The sequence below is a fragment of the Vipera berus genome, assembly GCF_964194415.1.
Source record: "Vipera berus genome assembly, chromosome: 1".
Classification (NCBI taxonomy): domain Eukaryota; kingdom Metazoa; phylum Chordata; class Lepidosauria; order Squamata; family Viperidae; genus Vipera; species Vipera berus.
The window spans coordinates 113,080,771-113,105,858 of NC_138202.1; the positions used below are offsets into that span (position 1 = coordinate 113,080,771).

The following is a 25,088-nucleotide window of genomic DNA, read 5'->3' on the forward strand; positions in this document are numbered from 1 at the left end:
TCTTGTTTTTATAACAGATTGTGTTTTTGTTAAATAGTAAATAATAATAATAATAATAATAATAATAATAATAATAATAATAATAATAATAATAATAATAATAATAATAATAATAATAATAATAATAATAATTTAATTTATATACCGCCCTTCTCCCGAAGGACTCAGGGCGGTGAACAGGGCAGATATATAAAAAATACAAAAATGCTGATTATACCTATATACCTATAATGCTGATTATACCTATATATTGTCTTGCTTTGTTTTTTTTTAAATTTTAATTTTGTTCATTTTTATTTTTTTAAAAAGAATGAAACTGATGAAGATATTTGGTGATGGCAATGATATAATATTTTTAAAAAATGTTTACTGAGAATAATCAAATGCAATATAAACATTTTCTATTTTTTTAATGCTATCAAGATGTTACAACCAATCCATCATGACAGAACAGGGGCAATTTCAATGGAGTTTATCCGGAGAACAGTTTGTGGCTGAACGACAACTGGAAAAAATGAGAAAATTCAATTCAGGACTTCGCTTTTCAAGTGAATTACTTTATAAGTTGCCAAAGAGAGCTAAATAATTCCATGACTGATCACAGAATATATAACTTAAAGGTTGCTTGTTTGTGATATTGAGAAATAAACCATCACTTTGGAAGAAACTGCTTTGTTAGAATAACATGAAAGTTTGTTAAAATACATTGTTTCACCATGTTAATATGTACAGAATCAACATGCAATTGGAAAGGAACTGTCTTGCTCTAAAATTTTTAAAATGCAGTGAAATCTAAATCAGGTAATTAAAGGGTGCTGTTGCTAAAAGTCCAATAAGCTAACAGCAACTATGCAGCATTGGCTGATTCCTGATATCTAGGGTTAAACTTAATTTTTGAATATGAGACTACTAGGAAATTATCCGAAGGACCATCTTGCACAGTTACATCTACTCAACTCACAAGAGTGGCGAGGCAGGGTCCCCTCCATTAAGGGCCTTCTCAGTGGTAGCTCCCTCCCAGTGGAACATCATCCCTGCGGAGATAAGATTGGCCCCCACCTTGACACTCTTTTGAAAGGCCATGAAGACACTGGTTGGCCAGCAGGCCCAGAGACCCAGGTGATATGAAGCCCATCGAGTGATCTGATTGTTGTTGCCAGGGGATTGTGGGTTTATTCCAATCTTACTTCCGTAAGCTTTCTGGAGTTATAGTGAATGGGGCAGCCTTATACATTTTCTCAATGAATACAATAAATCAAAATAAATCAAAGAATTACAGCCTCAATGAAAAAAACAAGCTGAAAGAGGGCAACAACAAGCTATATTTGCACTGTTGCTACAACATAGACCCAAGTGACATTTTATCTTTTTAAAATGGCAAAAAAAGAAAGGGAGATACTTATATTATAGTTCTTCAAACTCAAATTCATTTTTCCCCTTTATATATATAATTCCTTCAATTATTACAAATATTTGGCATAGTAGGAGTTTAGATTAAAAAACTTTATGTATGTTTTTCATCTTACTTTTTCTCTTCTCATAACTCTTTCTTCGACGGAACTTCACATTAACTCTTGGCCAAGATTCAGTCTTTTCTATAACAGTGGCCTCCACGCGGACTAAGTCCTTTCTTTATAACAAATTGAGAGATTAAAAAGAGATTTTAAAAAACCCTGCTTGCTTCCTAATAAATAGATTTTTTCTTTGAAAAATTAAGCAATGTCAATAGAAACATTTCTAAAGCAACTGCAATTTATTTATTTACTGCATACCCATTTTCTCAGAGAACTTTCTCAAGCTAGCTTACAAAACGAACAATAACACAAAGCATGTATGGAGACGATATCAAAGAAATAATACCAGAAAACAGCAAACTACAACCCTTTTCAACAACATTTTGAAATATACATTTATGGTTCTAGAGGGTTTTAGAAGATTTCTCCAGGAAATTAAAACAAAGTGGACTTATTGCTGGTCTAAGAAGAAATGTTTCAGAATAAGGAAACATGATGAATTAGATTGTGTTCAGTACACTAAGGCAACAGACACAGTTTTAATGAGCTTTTAAAAGCAAAATTCTAAAATGAAGATTCCTTTTTTTTGTTGTTTCCTGCCCAGAAAACTGAAATGATGTGCATAAAAATAATGGATTTTGCTTTAAGTGATTCTTTTAACTCAAGAGTTTTAACATCAAGAGTTTGAAAGGAACAGAAAAATAAGAAATGAGATTTAATTCTCCCTGGTGAGAAGAATTTGTAGCCTTTTACAGACAGTTTGTTTTGGTAAGAAGTCCCCAGATCCCTGAATACTTAAGTTCTGATTGCTCCTTCTTTCCCTCTCTACTGTTTCAACGCGCTTTTTAAAGGATGGTCTAAATACAATGGAGTTGCTACGGCAATTCTCTTCTGTTCTGCACACATCCTTCCTCGGCTGCTTTTGAGTGCTGGCTAGAATCCTTTCCGAAGCCTTTTGAACTCCTTTTCAGCCCAGTGCACATGGCTCTGAAAAGATTCAGCACAACTGAATGACCCCAAAATATGCCTTACCCCAGGAGAGGCTTTCCCAGCAGTGTGAAGTTATCAGCTCCCACCAACAGCACCTGAGACAAAAGCAAATGATGCACGTTAAACCATCATATTACAAAATATGTCAGAGCCTTACCAGGGTAATTGTGGAAGATGCGCCCTTAAATCTGCACTTTGCTTTTCTCACCTTGGCAATTGAATGACCAGGATGAAATAGGGGATTGCCAAATAAATACCATTTGGGACAAGAATTAACACAAAAGTATTATTTTTCCCCACGTCTCTGGAACATCCAAGAGAAGACGACGAGTGATAGCAAACTTCACGGTTTTCATGCATGACATGATTTCTTTTAGTGCTGTAGTGATAACCACACATTTTGAAAAGAAAGAAGAAAATCACCCTGTTGTGGATACCTGTCTGTTTCTGGGGTTGACAGCTCAGAATCAATCTCAAGGAAATAATATAGAGAGCTTCCTGATGAAACCATGAATATCATGGTCTAGCGGTTAAGGCACAAGGCTAAAAATCAGGAGGCGGTGTCTTCTCGTCCCCCTTTAAATACGAAAGCTGGGTGGGTGATTTCGGGCCAGTTACTCTCAGCCCATGATGTCAGGCTTGGGAGACAAACTGTTTGGTCATTTCCTCTTGTAATTAATGGATCAATACTTGGCTGATTTGAAAAAAGTGGGCCCTGCACTTGCAGGAAAATACTAGGGAGAAAAAAATCATGTATTTCCTGCTCTCCAAATGCACCGAGGCTTGGTGGTTCCAGAATTCCCAGCCATTTGCCATGTTGTCTGAGAATTCTGGGAATTATAATCCCAACCTACTGGAAGAGTGCCAAATTGTGAAATGTTGGTGCAGCCTTTTTGTTCATTTCACTAACATGTCAGCAAAATTTCATTCTCCCATGTGATAGGTTTTTGCAAGATTTCCTTCTGTTTCATACCTGTTATGTTACTGAGTTAAATGGTGCCTCAATATCCAGGGATGTCTCTTCAAAATGAAAATTAAAGGAGCAGATTAGAGGAAAAAATCTTTCCATTGCTAAATTATTCCAAATTGTAATGTTTCATCAGAATACAAGACAACACAGTTCATCTCAGTGGCATATTATTTTATGTGAATCTTCAATTATCCAGGCTGTTTGATGATTGTTAAGTGGATCAGTCTGAGCATTGAACCATGTATCAGAATTATGTTTACAAATCAGAGCACATGTACATGGCAATGTATAATTAAAACATGTCTGGATAGAAGCAGAATAAATCAGTTTAAAAAGATCCCATGCTTGAAAGTCCTGTCTAAAGATGACAGTGATTAGTTTGAATTAGGCAAATAATAACTGAGATTTTAGCCCCTACAAAACATGGATGGGGTCAGTGTGAGAGGTTCTCCAACAGACAACAGGTTCAACACAAATCTAAGTATGCTTTATAGTGCCACAGGGACATGGAGACATCAGGTGAAAAAGTGAAATGCTCACATAAACTAACACAGAGAAGTAAGTAATTCAAGGTATATTTTCCTCTAACCCCAAGTTTAATGGAGGAAGTCAGAATTAGTTGTGTGAATGAAGTCAGATATTCACTTTTTAGAAAGGGCCATAGTGTTGAGAAAGTTCTCAGGCTGAAGACAATGCTTTATCTACTAGGAGAAGAGCTGTTACATTCTCCTTCATGTGTTTGTGTGTGTTCAGATTGATCAGAGGAAGATGTTGGAAACTGGATAGCCTGATTTAAATTATTTATATATTAAAAGTTCTTGTATATCAACACGTGCTATTCAATTGTCTTATGAGGCTATAATCTGCTTTCAATGAACCTTATTCTTGAATTCTGGAGGAAGCATCTAAAACTGAGGTCTCAACTCACAGGATCTGACACTGTGAGTCACCTTAAATAAGGTAAAGTGGATGGGGCTGAAAGCCGTGTGCCAAGTAGTACAGGTAGTCAGTCCTCTTTAGCCACTGCCTCATTAAGCAACTGTTCAGTTATGACAGTGAGGAAAAGATGACTTTACCAACAATCCTCACATTTAAGGCCTCCACAGGTCTGTAAAGCAAAGAAAAGGTGAAGTAAGATCATAAGCACAGTCATGGTTTCACTTAGTGACTGCTTCGCTTAATGACCAAATTGCAAGTCCCAATTGTGGTTGCTATCCAAGGACTACATGTATTGGTAAAGGGGGAAGAGGCTCTAAAACCTTGAAAACATCAATGGGGTTGGTGGTAGCATGAAAGTTATGGCCAAAGAAGGCTAACAGAGGATCTAAAAGTTGCCAATCGGGATCTGTAGCACAAGGCGTAGGCCAGTATCTGACACCAAAGGGTACGACTGTCTGATTGAGAGTTCAGGCAGCAGCTAAAAGAGTCTCAGGAACTTGCACTAGTAAGAAAAGGAGCCTTGGTGGAGCAGTGGGCTCAAGTTCCCTTCGTCCAGTGCGGTCGCAGAGGGAGGGTCTTCTCAGGGTGCCGCTGGTAAAAGATTGCCGGCGGATAACACCCAGGGAGAGGGCCTTTTCTGTGGGTGCGCCTGCCCTCTGGAACCAGCTGCCCGTGGAGCTCAGGACTGCCCCTGACCTACGCTCATTCCGCCGGGACCTGAAGACCTGGCTCTTTGAGCTCTCTGACCCAGGCTGAGAATTTTAACTGGGGTTTTATTTTCAGGGATAATTTAATCTTTTAATTCTCTTTTAACTTTGTACTTATATTGATATGATTTTAAAATGCCCTGTAAACCGCCCTGAGTCCTTCAGGAAAGGGCGGTATATAAATCTAATAAAATCTAAATCTAATGCCTCCTTAAGTAACACCAGCTGCCTGCTATTAGTGCAGGTTCGAGTCTCACCAGGCTTAAGGTTGACTCAGCCTTCCATCCTTCCGAGGTAGGTAAAATGAGGACCCAGATTGTTGGGGGCAATTAAGCTGACTTTGTAAAAATGCCGCTTGGGGCCCCCCGAAAGCCCTAATAAGCAGGCATATATATAGAATGAAGGCTATTGCTAAGCACATTGACTTGTGCTTCTTAGATTGTAAGCCGCCCTGAGTCTTCGGAGAAGGGCGGGATATAAATGGGATTTTTTTTAAAAAAGAGGACAAAGTAAGAGAAGCAAATTGGAACAATAAAGTAAGAGGCACCGAAAGTCTAACTTGGGGAAACTGAGGTACTATATGCCTTACTTAATTTGAGAATAAAGAAGTGGAAGCTTAGATAAAAGCCCAGATTAATGGAAACAGGGAAGGACTATTAATGCTTCTCCACTCCTATCTTGCCTTTGAACACCCACAGGTCTATCTGCAACCTTTCTTCCACAGCTCATCACTTATCACTTAATTCTTTTCTTCCTTGCAATGCCATTTGAATCTTAAAAGGGTTCCTACGGTCTTTGTGATTTATGATCATCTTTTTCTGTCTAGCCATCAGCAGAAAACCATTTTGATGTTTTCATAAATAGTTCCCAGCATTCTTTAATGCTTTCAGCTCTGTCTCCCTGTTTCTTCTACAGTATTTACTCCCGTCGCAGGACATGCACTCCTGCGGGATATGCTAACAGGTAGCTAATGACACGGTGAGATGGAGGCAGTGTGTTACACTGACTTAATGATACATTCATGGCAAAGTAATCTTTTGGATTAGCATAGGGAGAAAAAAAGATCGCTAACACGAAGCCTACCTTTTCCATTCTGATTCTGTCTCCACATTCAGCAGGTATGTGGTTTTCAATTAAAATCAAGTCTTCGCTGGTTATTTTCCACTGTCTGCTGGCAAAGTGAACAACTGCAAACAGCCTTCCATATTGCCCAGTGGCAATTAACTCATTCACGTTTTGTACAATCTCTGGAAGAAAATCGGTAAATGAGTTAAATTTAATTATTGACTAATTAAACTTATTTGATTTATATTCCACATTTTGTTCAGGAGCTCAAAATGGTGCTTAGATTCTGTTCCGGAGCTCAAAATGATACTTAGATTGTTCCCTGTTTTTTTGTTTTGTTTTTTTTTGCCCCGAAACAAGACTTGAGATAGTTTAGGCTGAGAAGGATTGGTTCCCTTTTGTGGCTGAAGGTGTAGAACCTTTGTCTTCCCACTACTAGTCGGGAACATTTTAAATTACAGGCCACTGTGGCTCTCTAAACGAAATACCTGCATTGAGGTGAGTATGGGACAATAGTTGCCTTGGATGAATATTCCTATTACAGCATTCACAATGCTGCTTTTCTTAGGACTTAAAAGAACTGATTCTAAAGCAACATTAAGGTAAGGGGAAATGCACACTGCATTGGGTCTAAAGCCAAGAAGGTTGGCTGCAGTATAGGCAGGACCACAGGCACCTCAACTTGTGAGCATCTGCTTACAAAAGCTGCACTATTTCTTGGGTTGGCATAGTCCTGAAAAATACACATTTGAATTCAGGAGTGTGAAGATGTAGCATGGTACTTTGACCATTAAACTCAAAACCTATCATCAGTGGAATTGCATGGCAACTGTTCAAGCCTAGAAAAAGACACTGTTTCACTCACATGTTGTCAGATGGGGCACAGTTAGCACCAATCAAAGTGAGGGCTTTCTTTTTGGGATAAAGGGAGGGGCGGTATATAAATCCAAATAATAAATAATGAAAGATAAGAGGTAGGGTTGGGTCTTTAAGGAGGCAACACTGATTACATAACAATCTGCCAATAGTGATTGCATTGACTAAGAGGGCACACCACGTCAATATCTAGAAGACAAATCTAGCCACTTTCTGTATGAAACTCCTGGAGACAACTTCACTAATATTAACGTTGCTTGTGTTTCTTCTGTTATTCTATGCTAATGATTACACGTCTTTATTAAATCAAAAGCATAAACAAAAGGGAGTTAGTGACAATATCAAAATGAAACAAACAGAAGGGTCATACTTTATGTTTTTTGAGTGGATACAGATTATTTACCTCTATGATGTTCTGCCTCTTCTGCCGGATCTGGTAGCTTGATTTCAGGCCATGGAGGTGATGACAAGGATGTTTTTGGAAGTAGCCTGTGAAATAACAAGAATCTGCTATTATAAATACTACGATCAAGGAGCCCAGTTTATAATAAGGACTACTTCCATTATTTAAAAAAAAAAAAAACAAGCTAGAGCCAAAAGTTTGGGTCCCGCTCCTGGGTGCTTGATTGCATCTCTCAAGTTCCATTTTTTTAAAAAAAATGTGTAGTCCCCCTAGCCAAGAAATTTTAGAATAGAATAGAATAGAGCTGGAAGGGACCTTGGAGATCTTCTAGTCTGGCCCCCTGCTCAACAAACTTCACATATAGAGTATGAATCATAAAACATGATTACCGGAGAAGCAGAAACAGAAGAATGAATTATTTAACCAATTCCAGAATGCAATAGGTTTTTGCACTGGCAGGCAAGTCAATCTCCCGCTCCTTGATTACACTGAGGAAAGCCCCCTACTATGTGTGGGACAACTCATACTTTCCAAGCAGGATGTCTCAGTTTCGATACCTGGAAGCCCTGCGCAAAAGAATGTCAGCATCTAGAGGTTGGCGGGTGGGGCTTGGGGAATTGGTGAGGGAAGTTACTATGAGCTGCAGTGGGCTTTCTGCATCCTTCAGGCATAATAAGGCTTGATGCAAAACTAGTTTAAAACAAGCCATGTATTGAGCATATTTAAAATATAACTACTTCCAGCAGTTGGGGAGGTCATTTGGAACATGTATTGACGTGCTTATCAGACACCATGCAGCCAGTCTGTTGCTTGTACACTGGTTTTTAAAAGCTTTCAGTTAAAAAGCAGTATCACAAAGGGGAAGTTTGGGTACCTGGGATAAAGCTAACTATGAATTAGCTTTGAGTAAGTCCATCCAACAGTGGTTAATTCACCTAACCACAGTAGATGAAACTATGGGTTTTTTTTGCCCATGGATGATCAATAGGATTTCAGTAATTGAGAAAAGCCTTCTGAAAATCTTTATCATATATTTTGATTCCTCCTTCCCTTTTATATTATATAAAATTGGAGGAAGAAAAAAAGAGTGGTTGCCAGATCACAGGCTACAAATATATACCTTGTATTCAAACCCCTGTGTGTTGTGCATGTTGTCCTGTTCACATTTCATCCAACCAAGGGTTCAGCCATTTCAGGATGGTACCGTTCTATTGCAGGCAGGGAGGCAGGGAGATGGTGACAATTGCTCTACTGAGCAAAATCACCACTTGAAATTGCCAGCTTTCCCTTTGACATAAGCAATCAGGCTTTCAAAAAGTCCCAACCAGCATAAGGAGATTGTCAATCATCCAGGTCATGGTTGTCCCAAAGGTGCTTTTCCAAAAGGCAGCAGGATTTTCTTGGTTTATTCCTTGAAAACGTTTCACTTCTTATCCAAGAATTCTTCAGATGGAGAATGGAAGGATTGATAAATCCCTTCGGAACAGCAAAAACGAAGGGTTTGAAAATTTATTTACAGCTCAAGGAGCTGATGGCTGAAGATCTTTCTCTATGGCTTGAGGAAGAATTGGATGGGAAACTAGCTGATTCAATTTCTTTCTCTATGCCCATTGTAGAAAAGCTAATACAGGAAGTCCTTGACTTACAAGTTCATTTAGTGACTGTTTGAAGTTACAACGGCACTAAAAAAAAGTGACTTATATTTTTCACACGTATGACCATTGCAGCATCCCCAGGGTCACGTGATCAAAATTCAGACACTTGGCAACTGACTAATATTTATGACGGTTGCAGTATCCCCGGGCGTCATGTGATCGCCTTTTGCGACCTTCTGACAAGCAAAGTCAATGGGGAAGCCAGATTCACTTAACAAACCGTGTCTCTAATTTAACACCTGCAGTGATTCATTTAACAACTGTGGCAAAAAGGTCATAAAATGGGGCAAAATTTGCTTAACAAATGTCTCACTTAGCAACATAAATTTTGGGCTTAACCATGGTTGTAAGCCAAAGACTATCTGTATTTTGAAGTCACTTCCAGGAAGAAATGGCAAAAGGACTGGGAGATATTACAGCTGAAACACAGCTGGATACTGGATCCAGATTGCCAAAAATTCTCTCCAGATGGGGAGATCTTTAGATTACCTATGCATACTCCGGACAGCTGTTTTTGGTGAGTAGATAACAGAAACTGATATTTTACTGGTCTCTTGCAAACAGCTGGAAGTCATGGGATTCCATTGTTCTCTGAACTATTAATTCTAGCCTCTTAGGGGGTCTCAAAATTCAACCAAACTTCATCTTTTTAATCGGTTTGGAACTTTCCCCCTCTTATTGTTTGTTAAAGATTAAAAAAACCCATCAGAACTGCAAGTTTGGCACTTGCTGAGTGTTTCTCTTCAATCCATTTAGAAAGTAAGAAAATTATATGTATACAGTTTTAAAGAGTTTTTCTTTTTTGCAATACACAGCAAAAAGGTTATTACAGTGTTGATTTTAGAAAGTTTTCTGCAAGTGGATTAAGGATTCAGATGAATTTAAATTAAAAAAGATTTTGAAGTTAATTAAAAAGACCATCTCTCTTGAGATTTTTCCCCCTTACATTGCAAACTAATTAACCAGTCTTTGAAAGTTTGGACATTAGAGGGCACCAGATGGCTACTTTAAAGGAAACATTTGATGTTTGGGTCTATTGAACTCTGTAATGGAATCAAAAGCTGCTATTGAAGAGGAACAAGCCTCATTGAATAAAATTGAAAGAGATTAAGTTGATTTTTAAATTACAATTTACAAGGAAAAAGGGGAAATATTGGATTTACAAATAGAATTGGGTCATGACTTAAACATTTAAAAAGATATAGAATAAACCAAAATAGTGGTGTAGATTATTGTTTTTATTTTGAATTATAAGGAATATAATGGAGCTGCTTCACTAAAACTACTAAGAGATTTTATGATAAAAGTGACAAGAATTTTGAGAGAAGAGACAAAAAGATATGGGAAAGCAGCTGTTAGAAATTTATTTGTGGGTTTCAAAGATAGCTGGCACGAAAAAAAATACAGAAATGGTTTATTTGATCAGTTTTAAGAAAACAGTTCATTTTTGGACAAAAAAAGCGAATTATACTTCCATTTATGCATGCCTTCTCATCTCCTCTACATTTAAAGATCTTTTAAAAGTAAATTTTGAAGCAAAAATGTAATCCCAAATTAAATCTTTGCACTTGGAATTGTTTCATTTACTCCATGTCATAACAACTCTTAGCACAAATCTAGTCAGGAATTTCTTTAACAGACATTTCTAAATATTGAGGGGCTGGCTACAGGTGAGTGGATTTCCCACTCAAAGAGATACCATTATTTAATATCCATCCTTTTATTTCCTACTTGCATTTTTTTTTTGGGGGGGGGCTTGTGCAAGATCGCATTTTCCTTCAGAGTAGCACAGATGAGTTTGGTTAATATCTGCACTCGAGCCCTGTTTGCTGTCAGTTTTATGCATTTTAGAAATCATATTATTTTTTATTTATCTTGTGTGCTTTAGTGAACCACTTTCCAGTCACTGATCTATTATTATGAGTTACATTACTGTCAGGACATATGCAGGGTGGAGGCTGAGGTAGTGAATGGTTTCTCGCCCTTGAATCCTGGGTGGCTAAATGGACTACCTGCTGGATCCCAGTGTTCTGTAAAGGAAAAGGTAAAGGTTCCCCCGCACATGAGTGCTAGTCGTTTCCAACTCTAGGGGCCGGTGCTCATCTCCGTTTCAAAGCCGAAGAGCCAGCGCTTGTCTGAGGACGTCTCTGTGGTCATGTGGCCGGCATGACTAGACGCCAAAGGTGTACGGAACGCTGTTACCTTCCCACGGTGGTGGTCCCTATTTTTCTACTTGCATTTTTACGTGCTTTCGAACCGCTAGGTTGGCAGAAGCTGGGACGAGTAACAGGCGCTCACTCTGTTATGCGGCACTTGGGATTTGACCTGCCAAACTGCCGACCTTCTGATCGACAAGCTCAGCGTCCGAACCCACTGACCAACCGCGTCCTGTACCTAAGAGAATAACTGGCCTAGACCCCTAGTAGAAAAGTCTTACTTCTCAGCCAGCTTTGCTAATGAAGCACATACCTTTTACCCCAATGATGGCAGCAGGTGTTCAAATGCTCACTGCCATTTACTGTAATAAAGCATGGAGAATCCCAAAGATCAACACTGCACTCATGTATGATAAATGCAAACTTTGCCTTTTCTCAAAGGGAGCAAATCTAAATTCTAACCTCCATTAGAAAAACATATAGCTTATCTTTTGGGGTTTTTTTTGCATTTACAGTATCATTTGCAGTGAATAATTTTTAAACAAATCTAGCGCTGGTCCTTAGCAAACCTACAAATAGAATGCAAACCAGTGCCCTTTGACTAACTGCTGACTGCCTGTGTTATTCAAAACTTTTTTTCCCTTTAGGCTGTACATGCTCCCCAGCAACGTTTTTTTCTTCATTATGTCTCTGTGATATTGTCTTCAACCCATTTCCAGCCATGAGGTAGAATTAAGCCAACCTTGGCTGAACTGTTATTAAAGTGCTACTTATCCCTTATTCCCAGTACTGTCCAAAGTCAACTTCAAGATGGAAACAATGTGTTAGGCTACAATGCTCATTAATCTAGAGAGAAGTCAGGTGAGGGCAGTGATGTGCAAGAGGCAGGACAAGGATCAGCAATGGGAATGGCAATTTCCATACCAATATATTTCTGCCAAAGGTGGAAAAACCTCAGCCAAGCATTGGAAAAGGGGCTCAAGAGCCTAATAGATTCAGAGTTTGAACAAAAGCCCTGCTCAGGCAGGAACCAAATGCATGTAGGGCATATGAAAAATAGGGCTGCTGTTAATGTTACACACACACACACACACACACACACACACACACACACACACACACTCGAACCTCCACATGAGGTAGAAACTTCAAGGAAAACTGTACTGTATTTCTATTTGCATGAATGTGGTTACAGTTCTTTTGTGTAATTTGAGGTTTTGCTTTACTAAAGTCCTCAATAAAGCTGTAGCAAAACTCCAATGCACCTCTTCATATTGTTCTCTGAATGAGGTGACAGAGTTCACAGACAATGGGGGCTTAGGATATGTACAATATGCTTAGCCCCATTCTCTGTCACTGCCTCTAAGTCAGCAGTGGTAAACCACTTCCTTATTATTAAGAAAGCTACTGGATGTATTTGGTTCTTAAAAACAGACAGACATCACTTCAGACTGTCTGGGTCTGTCAGCTAAGTTAAAATGTGGTCAGCTATGGCTTCAGGCATGGTATGAGTCCTACCAGAATATTGATTTATACCCCAGTCTGAGAAGCAAACTCAAGCAAATTGGTTAATGTGGTAAACTAGAATTCCATATACTGTTCGTAGCAAGCTTTGAAAAACATGAAATGCCTATTTGTAACAGAAGTATCCCAAATGTATCTTATTTATTATTTATTCAATTTCTATGCTGCCCATCTCACCAATACAATGACTCTGAGCAGCTTACAATATAATAGAAGTTAAAAAGTGCAACCCCCCCCACAATTAAAATAGAATAAAAAGTTAAAAAATAACATGATGGGCAGTCTGGGGGAGAGAATCTTCTCTATCCCATCAGCCACCACCAATACAGCAGCAGCAGAGCCAAATTTTTTGGCTCTTCCAGAAGACCAGGAATATGGCGGCTGATCTCATCTCTGACAGGAGAATATTCCAGAGGGTGGGGGCCACAGCAGAAAAGATTCTTCTCCTGGATCCTCGCCAGCTGAAATTCTTTGATTGACAGGATCACAAGTAGCCCTTTTTGCTAGAACAAATGGGGCAGGTTAATCCCAACAGGGTAAGGTAGTTCCTCAGATACCCTGGGACCTTGCCATAAAGGGCTGTACAGGTAATGACCAACATCTTGAATAGGATCCGGAGCAAACTGGCAACCAGTGCAGCTCATGAAACAGCAGTGTCACTTGTGCCACCCAAGGGGCCTCCAGAACTGTCCACACCGTATTTTTACATATTTATCAGTAGTCAGAACCAGTACTGCACTCTGGAGACCGATAGTCCCCATGAACAGAGAAACAAAAATAAATCTAGCATGTGGTGTCCTGCTACACATCTATGATACTCTTCTTGAAAAGATAGCATACAGCAGAGGTGTCAAACTCAATTTCATTGAGGGCCGCATCAGCATTGCGGTTGCCCTGAAGGGGCCGGGTGGGTATGGCCAGGGTGGGCGTGGCCTACTGGGTGGGCGTGGCTAGAGTGCGTATGGCCTACTGGGTGGGCGTGGCCAGCTCTACATCGTTCGCATCAAGGGTGCCTATGGGGGCCTGGGCAGGAGTGGGACAGATCTGAGGGTCTCTGGCAGAAGGAGGGTCTCTGGGCCAGGGCCAAGGCAGTGGGGGCCGTTCCCTCACTGTTTCCAGGATGGCTTCGCGGGCCACATGAAACCACTTTACGGGCCAGATCCGGCCCCCAGGCCTTGTGTTTGACATGTCTGGTATACAGGTACTTCTTGTACTAGCTGAATAAAAAAGTATGCTTGCAGTGCTTCTTCATTGCTATGCTTTATAAGCACACCATTTATATCAATGGGAATGTGTAGGATTTGGAAAAAAGAGCACTGCTCCTGCCTCAGAAAAAATTGAGCATGTGAGAACCGAACCTTATTTTTAAGGCTTATGTGGATAATTATAAGATTTTAAGAAGTAAATACCACACACACCTGTTCCAGAAACAAGCCACAAAAGGAAAGCTAGAAAAGGTTGTATTGAGATGAATACCTATGTAAAATAGGAACGCCTCAAGTATTTTAAAATAAAAGAAGAAAATCAACATGTCAGGGGACAGACTAGAATTCCTGTTTTAATATATTCTTTGCATGCCTAAAGAGCATGAAGTTATTATATGAGCTCAAATTGCACAGCTGCATTTAATGGCAATTGTATCATAAAATAGCTACCTTGACTCTGAATGTATGATTATTAATACTGCTATTAACACTAAGGAAAGACAAGTGTTTCCTACCAAAAACCTGGAGTAGTGATGTAGTTGCATCTTTGTGCTTTACCAGTCAGAAGGCAAGGGTGAATATAAAGAGAAGCTAACAGGCAGTAGAACATTATTCTTCCCCTGACTTTATGATGGGAGGTGAGGAATATAAAGCTATTGGTAAGGCTAGACAGCGACATTACAGGGCCCCAGGAGTCTCATGCAAACGCGAGCATGTTCTCTGCCTCCTGGAGAGAAGGCAGGCATAGAGATTCATTCAGTTCAACCCTGGGGACCAGATGGGCACATTGTGGCAATAGCAAAGAAACATTCTCTCATGGCTTTCTTCCAAATTGACCTTGCAGCTTCCTAATCTAGTTTACAACCCAAATTATCTCCCAGTGATCAGATGTCCCAAATACTAACCACATCTATCTATAGCTTTTTCAAGAGTATTCAAAACGTGCTGCCACCTGCTGGGGCCAAGACATTTTCTCCAGTTTATTTAGATATCTTCCATTTAAGTTCATGCTACTTCTTTACTATTGGAACTGTCAAAGAGAAAAAGCCGTTTTGTATTGCAGGGGTCCCCAACCCCTGGTCCGTGGACCAGTACCAGGCCACGGCATGCCAGCAACGGGTCCGCACAAACAAGCAAAGCCACCCCACCCCCCCACCCCCCCGGAGATGCAGGCAGCACACAAAACCACACACTCTTCGGTCCACGGAAAAACCTTTCTCCACGAAACCAGTCCCTGGTGCCCAAAAAGTTGGGGGCCTCTGCTGTAGTGCATGTGAGCATAGCACCTGTCAGGAACTTCTTAAGACAGCTGTGTCTTTTCCAAAAATCTTTTAGCTACCCTCTGCAGAAGCATGAAAACCATCTGGTTTAATGCCAGCATCTTCCTTACTGTCATCAGAAACGCTTGCTCTGTATTTTTTTTTTTTAAAAAAACCTTGTTTTAAGGAAATGGGTGTCTGGGCTTGTAATGCGAAGGTTCAGAACACATGTCATCTGCATTTTGGTACTGGTATAAGGAAACAATAATTAAGAACTTAGTTAATAATAAACCTAAGAAATCATTTACTTCTCTGCCAAGGAACCACTCAGAATTTTTCAGCTATACTTTCCTATGATAAATTTTACAATTCAAAAACAAAAAAAGCCAGTAAGCAATTCTAAGGAAATAGTTAATATCTGGAAAATGCTTAAAACATGTTAATTAAATATTTTTAATAAACCATCAAAAGAACTTTATTTACATAAATTAAAAACAATTGACTACAAATACAGATTATATATGTGTGTGTGTATTATAAAACATAAGTATCTGAAGGTTGTTTAAAGCTTTATTAAGCCAACATTTGTTCTGAAAACGAAGTATCAAAAGTGCACTTTCCTCTCTGAAACACAAGTAACATTTATTGTTCAGCTGTATAATTTCAAGCAAGAGAATTCCTGAAGAAGTAGAGAACTGCAATCATAACTCCATGCTTATATAAAGCTTGTTTAACCTCATTAATTGATTTTACAAAAGTTCTATAAGCATGGGTGTGGCTTTTTAGCTCCAATGTTGATCTTTATTACATATTTTACATGACAGAATATGAGGAAGTTCAGTAAGTAATACCTAGCCTGCATTGCCAGCACCAAAACAACTGTGGAAAGATCATTAACAAAAAAAATTACACCTTTTTCATTGAACCCGAGACTCAGACCATGGTTCATGCTGTACTTTGTAAACATGCTACTCCATTTTTACTGATTATGAGAATAGGTTTAGGCTTTCTAATTGGAAGTAAATGATTGCATAGATACCTCATATTAACTAATAACTGAAGGTTACATATATTTAATAAATCCAATTAGTTCAGAATTACTAAGATTCTTAAATAAATCAGATTACTACAAGCCATCCACACTTCATTACAAATATTTAACTGATCACTTTTATGTTCAGAATCTGTTTCTTATATATTCTTATTTTTTATAGACTTGAAATGCTTATTGGCTACTATTTATGGGAAAGAGCAGCTCTTTAGGCAATTTAGTTTGTATAACTGCTCACATTTAAGACAAGAATATCGCTAATCACAAAATGTTCATATGAGTTCAAGCAGAGGATGTACATTCACAGTTCTTATTACCATTAAGATTCTTACGAATGCAATTAAAATGAAAATTTAGGCTATCAAAGAAAATTCATGTATACATAATATTCATGTCCATAGTCTGAGATTTGAGTTGTAGATTTTATAAATCCTGTCCATTTGGGAGTTCAGCATTTTTACTTGGGCTCTATTAAGACAAAAGAATTTTTCTCACTAAATAACAAGGTTTTTTTCATCAAGTGAATGGGTTTTATTAATTTAATTCTAATAAGATGACCCTTGTAACAATGCCTTACATTCTTTATCAGTTTCTACCCAATTGCATCAATATAACTGGCCTACAATTAAGCAAAAAATTAAGTTCTCTTCACTACTGTACAGGGTTTTTTTTTACATAGGTTTCAGTAGGTGGGAGTCTGTGATTCCCAAATAAATTGAGCTATAATATTCCTTAAAGCAAAATTAAGTTTACATAATATAAACAAAACACAAAAGCAGCTAAGTGAGAAAAATCCGTATGAATGACCACATGTAATATATATATATTTAACCTACATCTAGTTCAACCCAAGTTCATACGCAAAAGCTCAAGTTAGATTAACAAATGCATTCATATATATATTGGATGATATTGTTTGTGATTGAGTTTTTTCCTACAAGCAGGACAAGAGTTAGCACTTTTAAGAGAATTTTGGAGGCACTGACTACAAAAGATATGGCCACATTTTGTTGACATTATAAGTCGTCCACTGTGGATAATTTCTGCATAGCCATCCATGCAAATTGGACAACTAACAGTGCCTGAAGTTTTTGGACGTCCAAATATTTCCTTTTCTAGTTCTCTAGGTAATTTACAGGCAGCCAATTCATCACTTTCACTACATTCATTATCATTACATACTATGCAGCTGTTGAACAGCGATCGGCTTAATTCTTGGTTTTGCTGTTCTCTAGTCTCTTCCGCAAGTGCAATGGAATCATTGTGCGTCAGATCAACCACTGAAGTGTCACCGGTGAGATCTATTACTTCTACACCTTCATCGAGTTTGATTGGCTCTATTTTTGATACTGATTCTGCAGCTGAAGCTGTCATTCTACTTTGGCTAGGAATTTGCAGGGGAGTCCTCTCTCCATAGCGTTCCTTCTGAATCTCTTCCTGATCCATGTCTCTGCTAACACTCAAGGGGACAACTGCATCCAGAAAACTGGGCCCAGCTTCGGGGGAAGAGCCAACAGCGGCAACTTCTACAGTGGCTATGGGGGAAAAGGATGGCAAGGAGAACCTCTTGATTTTAGAAGCAGCTCCTGTAACCACTTTGCCAGGGACATTAGAAGGTGTTGCTGGATGGAGGGGAGTCTGTTTTTTGCTTTTTCTGCTCTTGGTTCCGCCAAGATTCACACTGGCTGACTTCATGGTATGCAGCAAGAGGACTGGGACAAGTGGCACAGAATATGTTTTTCTCCCTTATCTCCAAATGCAGGTGAATGCTTAGCTGCCACTCAGTTCTGCAATGCCGATTATGAATATCCTGGGCTACCTTTATACAATGGGAGAATTTTTAGAGTACTACAACCATTAAAGTGATATCGTTAAGGCCATGCACTGCAAAGCTGGGAGCAAGTTCAAACTCCTGTGTTGAAATGTTACTCTTTAGAACTGCATCAAAGTAGGAAAAAAAAACATGATTAGGCCCAGAAGCCAGCATGTACAATTTTCTGTTGTTTTCAACCAATAATCAGCTAAAACTATTATGAGGTAATGAAGAAATTCAGACAATTTACTGCAGTATAGTAAGCCAAAGAAAGGCTTCTGGTTGCAGATATTTTTTTGTATTTTCCTCTGCTCAAACAACTGAGCAAACTTTACTTACTTTTTTTTTACTTTACTTTTACTTTTATTAAATTTGTATACCGCCCTTCTCCCGAAGGACTCAGGGCGGTGAACAGGGCATATATAAATAGCAAATACAAAAATTAAAAGGGAATTAAACAAGTGCCCAGATAAAAACAATAACAATATAAGAAACCCATTAAAAAAAAACCTAACGTCCCCCATCAGGCCAGACCAGCTTGTTCAAATAAATGGGTCTTCAGACCGCGCCGGAAGGAGCGAAGGTCCGATGCCATCCGGAGCTCAACCGGCAGTTGGTTCCATAGAGCCGGAGCGCCCACAGAGAAGGCCCTCCCCCTGGGGGCCACCAGTCGACATTCCCTGACCGGAGGCACCCTGAGGAGGCCCTTTCTGTGGGAACGCATAGGGCGGAGGGAAGTTGACGCCGGCAGCAGGTGGTCCCCGAGGTACCCCGGACCCATGCCATGTAAGGACTTGAAGATCATAACCAAAACCTTGAATCTCACCCGGAAGACAACTGGTAACCAATGTAACTCGCGGAGCAAAGGTGTAACATGGGAGTACCGGGAAACTCCCAAGACAACTCTCGCGGCCGCATTCTGTACCAGTTGGAGCCTCCGAGTGGTCTTCAAGGGAAGCCCCATGTAAAGAGCATTGCAGTAGTCCAGGCGAGAGGTCACGAGTGCATGAGTGACCGTACACAGGGCATCCCGGTCCAGATAGGGCCGCAACTGGCGCACCAGGCGAACCTGGGCGAAAGCCCCCCTAGTCACGGCTACTATATGGTCTTCCAGGGTAAGCCGTGAATCTAGGACTCCCCCCAAGTTGCGAGCCCTATCCACGAGGGGTAAAGACTCACCCCCCATAGAGAGAGGTGGAATATTTTGAATGTCCCGGGATGCCGGAATGCACAGCCACTCAGTCTTGTCAGGGTTGTTCAACAATCTGTAGGTATCTGTAGGTATCTATTCTAACTGAATCGAAAAACTAGTTACCAATTTTGAGTGCAATCTAGGAATATTAAACCATATCTTAAAGTGTTGTAATTTTCTGGCTTATTCCAAAGTTGGCAGTCATACCTTAAGGTTGGACCATCTAAAACTAAGCATTTTGCAGCAAAATGATCATTTTGCTGAGATAATAATCTCAATGATTTCCTTGACTGCTACCTTTACAAAAGAAGTCAGGAAAGAGAAAACCAGAAAATGAATGCAAGAAGTGAATGCTTCTTAGGAGTAAGCAGGACATAAGAATTTTGTATAGATGTTTGGAAACATTTAAAATACTACCCGTTGACCTGCTTCGAGTGTCAGTATGCAAATTCAGTTCTTACAGAACTACCCAGCATTGGGGTTTGTCTTACAATACTGCAAGAAAGGCAACATGGCCTGCATTAGGTAAAAAGGGATGTCGTTATGGGCTTTCCCACATGCTGGCATTCCTCTTTTCTTCTGTTACAAAAGCTCATTTTGCCTAGTTGTAGGCTGTTTTGTACAAAGAGACTCTAAAGTGACTAACAACCATAAGTAAATAACTATACCAGGGGTATCAAACTGCCAGCCTGGATGCGTCACACGGAAGCTGTGCCCACCCCAGCTCCGGCAAGGGGGGAAAGGTTGTGATATGTTGCGACATGTCACATGATGTGGCGGATTTGACACCCCTGAACCATACCATTATTTGCAACAGAGATAAAGCTACTTTTCCAAAGCCCGGACAGCATAAAAGGTGTAAAAATCATGAGGAGGAAGAAAAAAAAAAGAACTAGACACCCACACAGTGCTACAAGAGCCTCTAAAGCAGGGGTGTCAAACTCAATTTCATTGAGGGCCGCATCAGCATTGCGGTTACCCTCAGGGGGCCGGGTGGGTATGGCTTGGATGGGCGTGGCCTACTGTGTGGGCGTGGCTAGAGTGCATATGGCCTACTGGGTGGGCGTGGCCAGCTCTACATCGTTCGCATCAAGGGTGCCTATGGGGGCCTGGGCAGGAGTGGGACAGATCTGAGGGTCTCTGGCAGAAGGAGGGTCTCTGGGCCAGGGCCAAGGCAGTGGGGGCCATTCCCTCACTGTTTCCAGGATGGCTTCACGGGCCGCATGAAACCACTTCGCGGGCCAGATCCGGGGCCCGGGCCTTGTGTTTGACATGTCTGCTCTAAAGTCCCAATAATGGAGGAAAAAGAGCCTAAAGGAGGTATTCAAGGAACTTATTCATATAATTTCAATTTAGCAGTAACACAAAGACAATTTCAAATGAATATGATCTGAATAAAGTTAACATTTTTTTCTGCCTGGGTAAAATGTTAATTAACGGTATACTGTCTTTCACACAACACTGAGGCTAAAAGATTAAATTTGTTATTTAAATCTAACCAAAACTAAATCGGAATCCCAAAGCAGAAAAGAAAACATTCTGCCATGTCCTGATCTTACCCTTGAACTGCTGAAGGGTCTTGTGCACTCAGACTTCGAACTGTAGACCTCAACAGAAATGCTGAAAGAGAACCAGGGACAGAAAGTCACTCAAATAGGACTAAGGTGTTCCAATTCTAGAATGAGTAAGAATAGCTTTACAATTTTTAAGAAAGAGTAATAATAATAATAAACCTTTATTGTCAAAGTACATGTGTACATTGAGATTAGCTGAGCGTCCCCCCCCCCCGTGCTCTCTCTCCCCGACACACAGTGACAACACACCCTCCATCCTACCACACCATGTGAACCAACTACACCACACACCGGCCTCCCAAGTCAATTCTGCATAGGTTCACAGAGATTATATCCCATTCAAAAGCCTAACAGCCCACGGATAACGGCTGTTTTTCAGCCTGTTGATACGGCTGGCTATACTCCTATATCTCCTACCGGATGGTAGGAGAGTAAAGAAATACCGTCCAGGGTGTGAGTCATCCCTGAGAATCTTCCTCACTCTTCCAAGGCAACGAGCTCTGGCGATGTCCTCCAGTGGTGTCAGGGAACAGCCCACAATGTCTTGTGCTGTGCTCACTACCCTCTGTAATACTTTCCTGTCCGCGGCTGTCAGACCAGCATACCAAACCACAATACCATACGAGAGGACGCTCTCTATAGTAGACTGGTAAAAGAGGGGCATTAGCCGTTGTTCTACCCTGTTCTTCTGCAAGACCCTAAGAAAGTGAAGCCTCTGTTGGGCCTTTCTAGCCACCTGGGTTGTGTTAACTTTCCAGCTCAGATCTTCACAGAGGTAGACTCCCAGAAATGTAAAGGAGGAAACTCTCTCCACACAGTCCTCCCCGATGTAAAGTGGGGCAGGTTCCTCCTTTTTTCTCTGGAAGTCTAACACCATCTCTTTCATCTTGCCGATGTTTAGGTGCAAGTTGTTGTTACTACACCATATGGATAGTTTTTGTACCTCCGCGCTGTAAAAATTAAAAAAGTAAAAATTCTACTGGATTCATTCTACTCCTCAGACACTTTACAATTCATACAAATAGATCTCTGCAACCTTTTTAGGGTCAGAGAGGCAAGAGTTTCACTAAAAGTAAAGAATTTCTCACTTAATTAGGCAGACTTAATCAGTTAAATCTCTGGCCTATGAGAATTATAGAGCTTCAGATATAAAGGTAGGCCTAATGAGGTACTAGGTAGACAACCAGCATACTTGTCAGTAAGGCGGCATACTGGAGCACAGCCTAATATTATGAAAATATGCTGCATGAGATCTTAAATCCTAAAATATGTGCTCATTCTTCAGTATGAATTAGATTTCTACAAACCCATTGGATAGACTGAGTAGCAATATTCCATATGGTCAAGATTAAGTTTATGCCTTTTCAAATGCAATTTTCCTTTCATACTTGCTTTTATGTACAAAATAAAGAACCAAAGTAAAAAAAATTGGGAAGGATACTATAAGATGCAATATACAGGAAACGGAGAATTAAGTGGGTAACCTCCAACATAAACAGGAAGAAGTGGTAATACAGTGAAGGAGAACTTGAAGGTCTCTAGACATTTCAGGTATAGCATACAGCCATAGTTTGAAATGGTTGGTTCACACAATCTGAACTAAATTAACCCCTTTTTAATTTGGTACAATACACTGGGCCCCAGTAACAAACAGGCTAAATTTGTGTAACATTAAAGGACAAAACAAAACAAATCCACAAATTTCATCATGTGGTGTTCACCCAGCTATTAGGCCTTTAACTGCTTTAGCTGGGAATGCTATCTGAAGCCAGGTGAAAAGACTGTAACAAGACTTTCCTCCTTCTGGCAAAGATCTTTTAAAACTATTTTTGGCTCTTTTAGAAATAATTACAAAGCACACATAATAGAATTTTGGAATTAAAATTACCTATTTACAAATAAATGAACAATAGCAGTTATCTGCAGGAAAATGTCAGCAAAAATTGCTGACTAAAGACCTCAGGCTTAAGTTTGCTCCAACTGATCCAATACTTTTCTGATAGACAAAACCTGCACATATACTAATTGAAACAGTTCTTTCAACTCATGTAATGACAAATACTTTATTTTCTTGGAATGATTATTAGTATGTATGTGTGTATTATTCCAATATTAGAGTATGAAAGAGTAAGAAGAGAATAGTAGGATCTCAATTTTGATTGCCATTGGAGTAGTCAGCTGTTACTCCATGTTATTAAATGTGGGGTGCTACTTAATATTATTCACACCTAAGTAAATATAGCCTTGAGTGAATTTATACTAAAAAGTAAAATAACTAGTTTACAAAACTTGTCACTTTAACTACCAGTCTTTTTAAAAAAGCATGTAACAAGAATCTAGTGGAATATTCAGTTGGAATAGTTTTAAATTAATTTTATCATACCCTTACATCCTAAGAAATAAAACAATTTGGCAATGCTAAAAAAATCAGTTAAGAAGCAGTTTAGTTATAAACTACCAAAGCACCCAAAATAAATGAAAAAAGTTGAATATTTAAAGTACTTTACGCTACCTATTAAATTAATAAAATTAAGACTGAAAATAGTAAAAGGCACTATTAGCAATATCAGTCTTACCATTATTATGTTAGTTTGGTTTGAGTCAGACTTTAATTTTCAAACAATGGATAGCTTCAAAGTTTCTGGACTTTTTTGTAATCATAATATAAATAAATGAAATGCAAACATAATACAGAAGATACTGTACTTATGATACTCAGGCTACACTGAAATTTAGGGGGGGGGGGAAATGCAAGAAACATTTGAACTTTGGTGGTTCAAAACCTGACTAAACATGCTTTGTTTCTTAAAGGCCAAGTTCCCCATAGTACAGGAATTACCTGTATTATGAGGAACTCATAAGATACAACTTCCTAGCAGTGAAGACACAATAAGGCAAAACAACAAAACAAGGTAGTCCTGGATTTACAACACTGGAGCCCAAAATTTGTTGTTAAACAAGACATTTGTTAAGTGAGTTTCGCTCCATTTTACAACCTTGTCACAGTTAAGTGAATCACCGCAGCTGATAAGTTAGTAACCTGGTTAAGTGAATCTGGCTTCTCCATTGACTTTGCTCGTCAGGAGATCACAAAATATGATCACATGACTTTGGGAAACAGCAACGGTCATAAACCAGTTGCCAAACATCTTAATTTTGATCATATGATTATGCCAAGTTCTTAACTGTGAAAAACTGTCATAAGTCACTTTTTTTCAGCGTCACTGTTAACTTTGGACGGTCACTAAATAAGCTGTTTGTAAGTCGAGGTCTACCTGTATATTATCCATGACTTGAAGCACCTTTCCTCACCTAGTACTCACCACATGCTCCGGGTTACAAATCGGAGCATTCTCAATTATTCGACCAGGGGTGAAGTCCAACGTAATTGGGGAAGAGTATGGGGTCGGGGGGGGGGGGAAGGGAACGATGTCTGAAGAAAACCGCCAGGCTAAACAAGGGTTCAATGCAGGAGAAGAGAAGGATTTTCGATTTAAAACCAGCAGGGAACGCAGACGGTAATTACGAGGCAGGTTAAAAAGTACAGAATAAAACAGCCAAGCCACATTAACAGAAAAATACCAGAAGGTAACCAACCGGAAGGAGAGCTTAACTGAGGAAAATCACCCCCTCACCTGTTCGAGAAAGAAGCCGCCCGTAACCAAAGGCAGACGCCGCTATTGCCATTACAAGCCGGCCAGGTTTCCTCCCGCTTTACGCGCGCCCAACGGAACCGGAAGTTCAGCCCTGGAACGTCTGGCTCGCCGTTTATAGGGGCCGTCGGGCAATGAGAGCCAGGTTTTAAAGGGCCGTGGTCGGCACATCGTTGCCTGTTGCCTTCTCCAGAACGGGGCTTCTCGAGGCATCTGCTGAAGCCGGCAGCAATGGCGGCGATGGTGGAAGAGTTTGTGTCCCGGCAAATGGAGTTGCTAAAGGAGGAAAGAGAGGCCGAAATTTCGGAAGCAAGGTATCCTTCGGCTAGGCGGGGCAGCTCAGCATTCCCCATAGGGAAAAAATGAATGTATTAATTAAAGCAATGGCTTAAATTATATATTTTGACCTTTGTAAAGAAGCTCATTCAAATATCTGCTTCCTAAGTCTAAATTGCTGCTAGCCAGTACTGGTTAACCACCTGGCTTAAAGTCATTTACTAGGGCAAAAACAGGTAAGGACAGCAGGTTGACCTAGCTTTGCT

At 39.8% G+C, this 25,088-nt stretch overlaps 3 protein-coding genes across 3 annotated transcripts in view; 1 reads left to right on the forward strand and 2 right to left on the reverse strand.

The window, feature by feature from the left end:
- Nucleotides 1-263: 263 nt before the first annotated feature.
- Nucleotides 264-24,629, reverse strand: MRPL21 (mitochondrial ribosomal protein L21). Its single transcript, XM_081346014.1, has 7 exons — nucleotides 24,529-24,629; nucleotides 20,879-20,939; nucleotides 7,465-7,550; nucleotides 6,204-6,367; nucleotides 2,547-2,599; nucleotides 1,527-1,630; nucleotides 264-505 (listed from the first exon to the last, which is right to left on the reverse strand). Exons 1-7 carry the CDS (start codon nucleotides 24,578-24,580, stop codon nucleotides 441-443), a joined length of 585 nt encoding a protein of 194 aa, XP_081202140.1. The 5' UTR covers nucleotides 24,581-24,629; the 3' UTR covers nucleotides 264-440.
- LOC308660061 (E3 ubiquitin-protein ligase RNF4-like) lies at nucleotides 15,534-18,247 on the reverse strand. The gene has a single exon (XM_081314279.1). The coding sequence runs from the start codon at nucleotides 18,007-18,009 to the stop codon at nucleotides 17,206-17,208; it is 804 nt and encodes a 267-aa protein (XP_081170405.1). The 5' UTR covers nucleotides 18,010-18,247; the 3' UTR covers nucleotides 15,534-17,205.
- Nucleotides 24,630-24,678: 49 nt separating the features above from the next.
- Nucleotides 24,679-25,088, forward strand: part of IGHMBP2 (immunoglobulin mu DNA binding protein 2) — an 82,292-nt gene continuing 81,882 nt past the window's right edge. Inside the window, exon 1 of the mRNA XM_081345982.1 lies at nucleotides 24,679-24,860. Within this exon, the coding sequence (XP_081202108.1) occupies nucleotides 24,778-24,860 (83 nt within the window). The 5' untranslated portion in view covers nucleotides 24,679-24,777. The remainder of the gene's footprint in view (nucleotides 24,861-25,088) is intronic.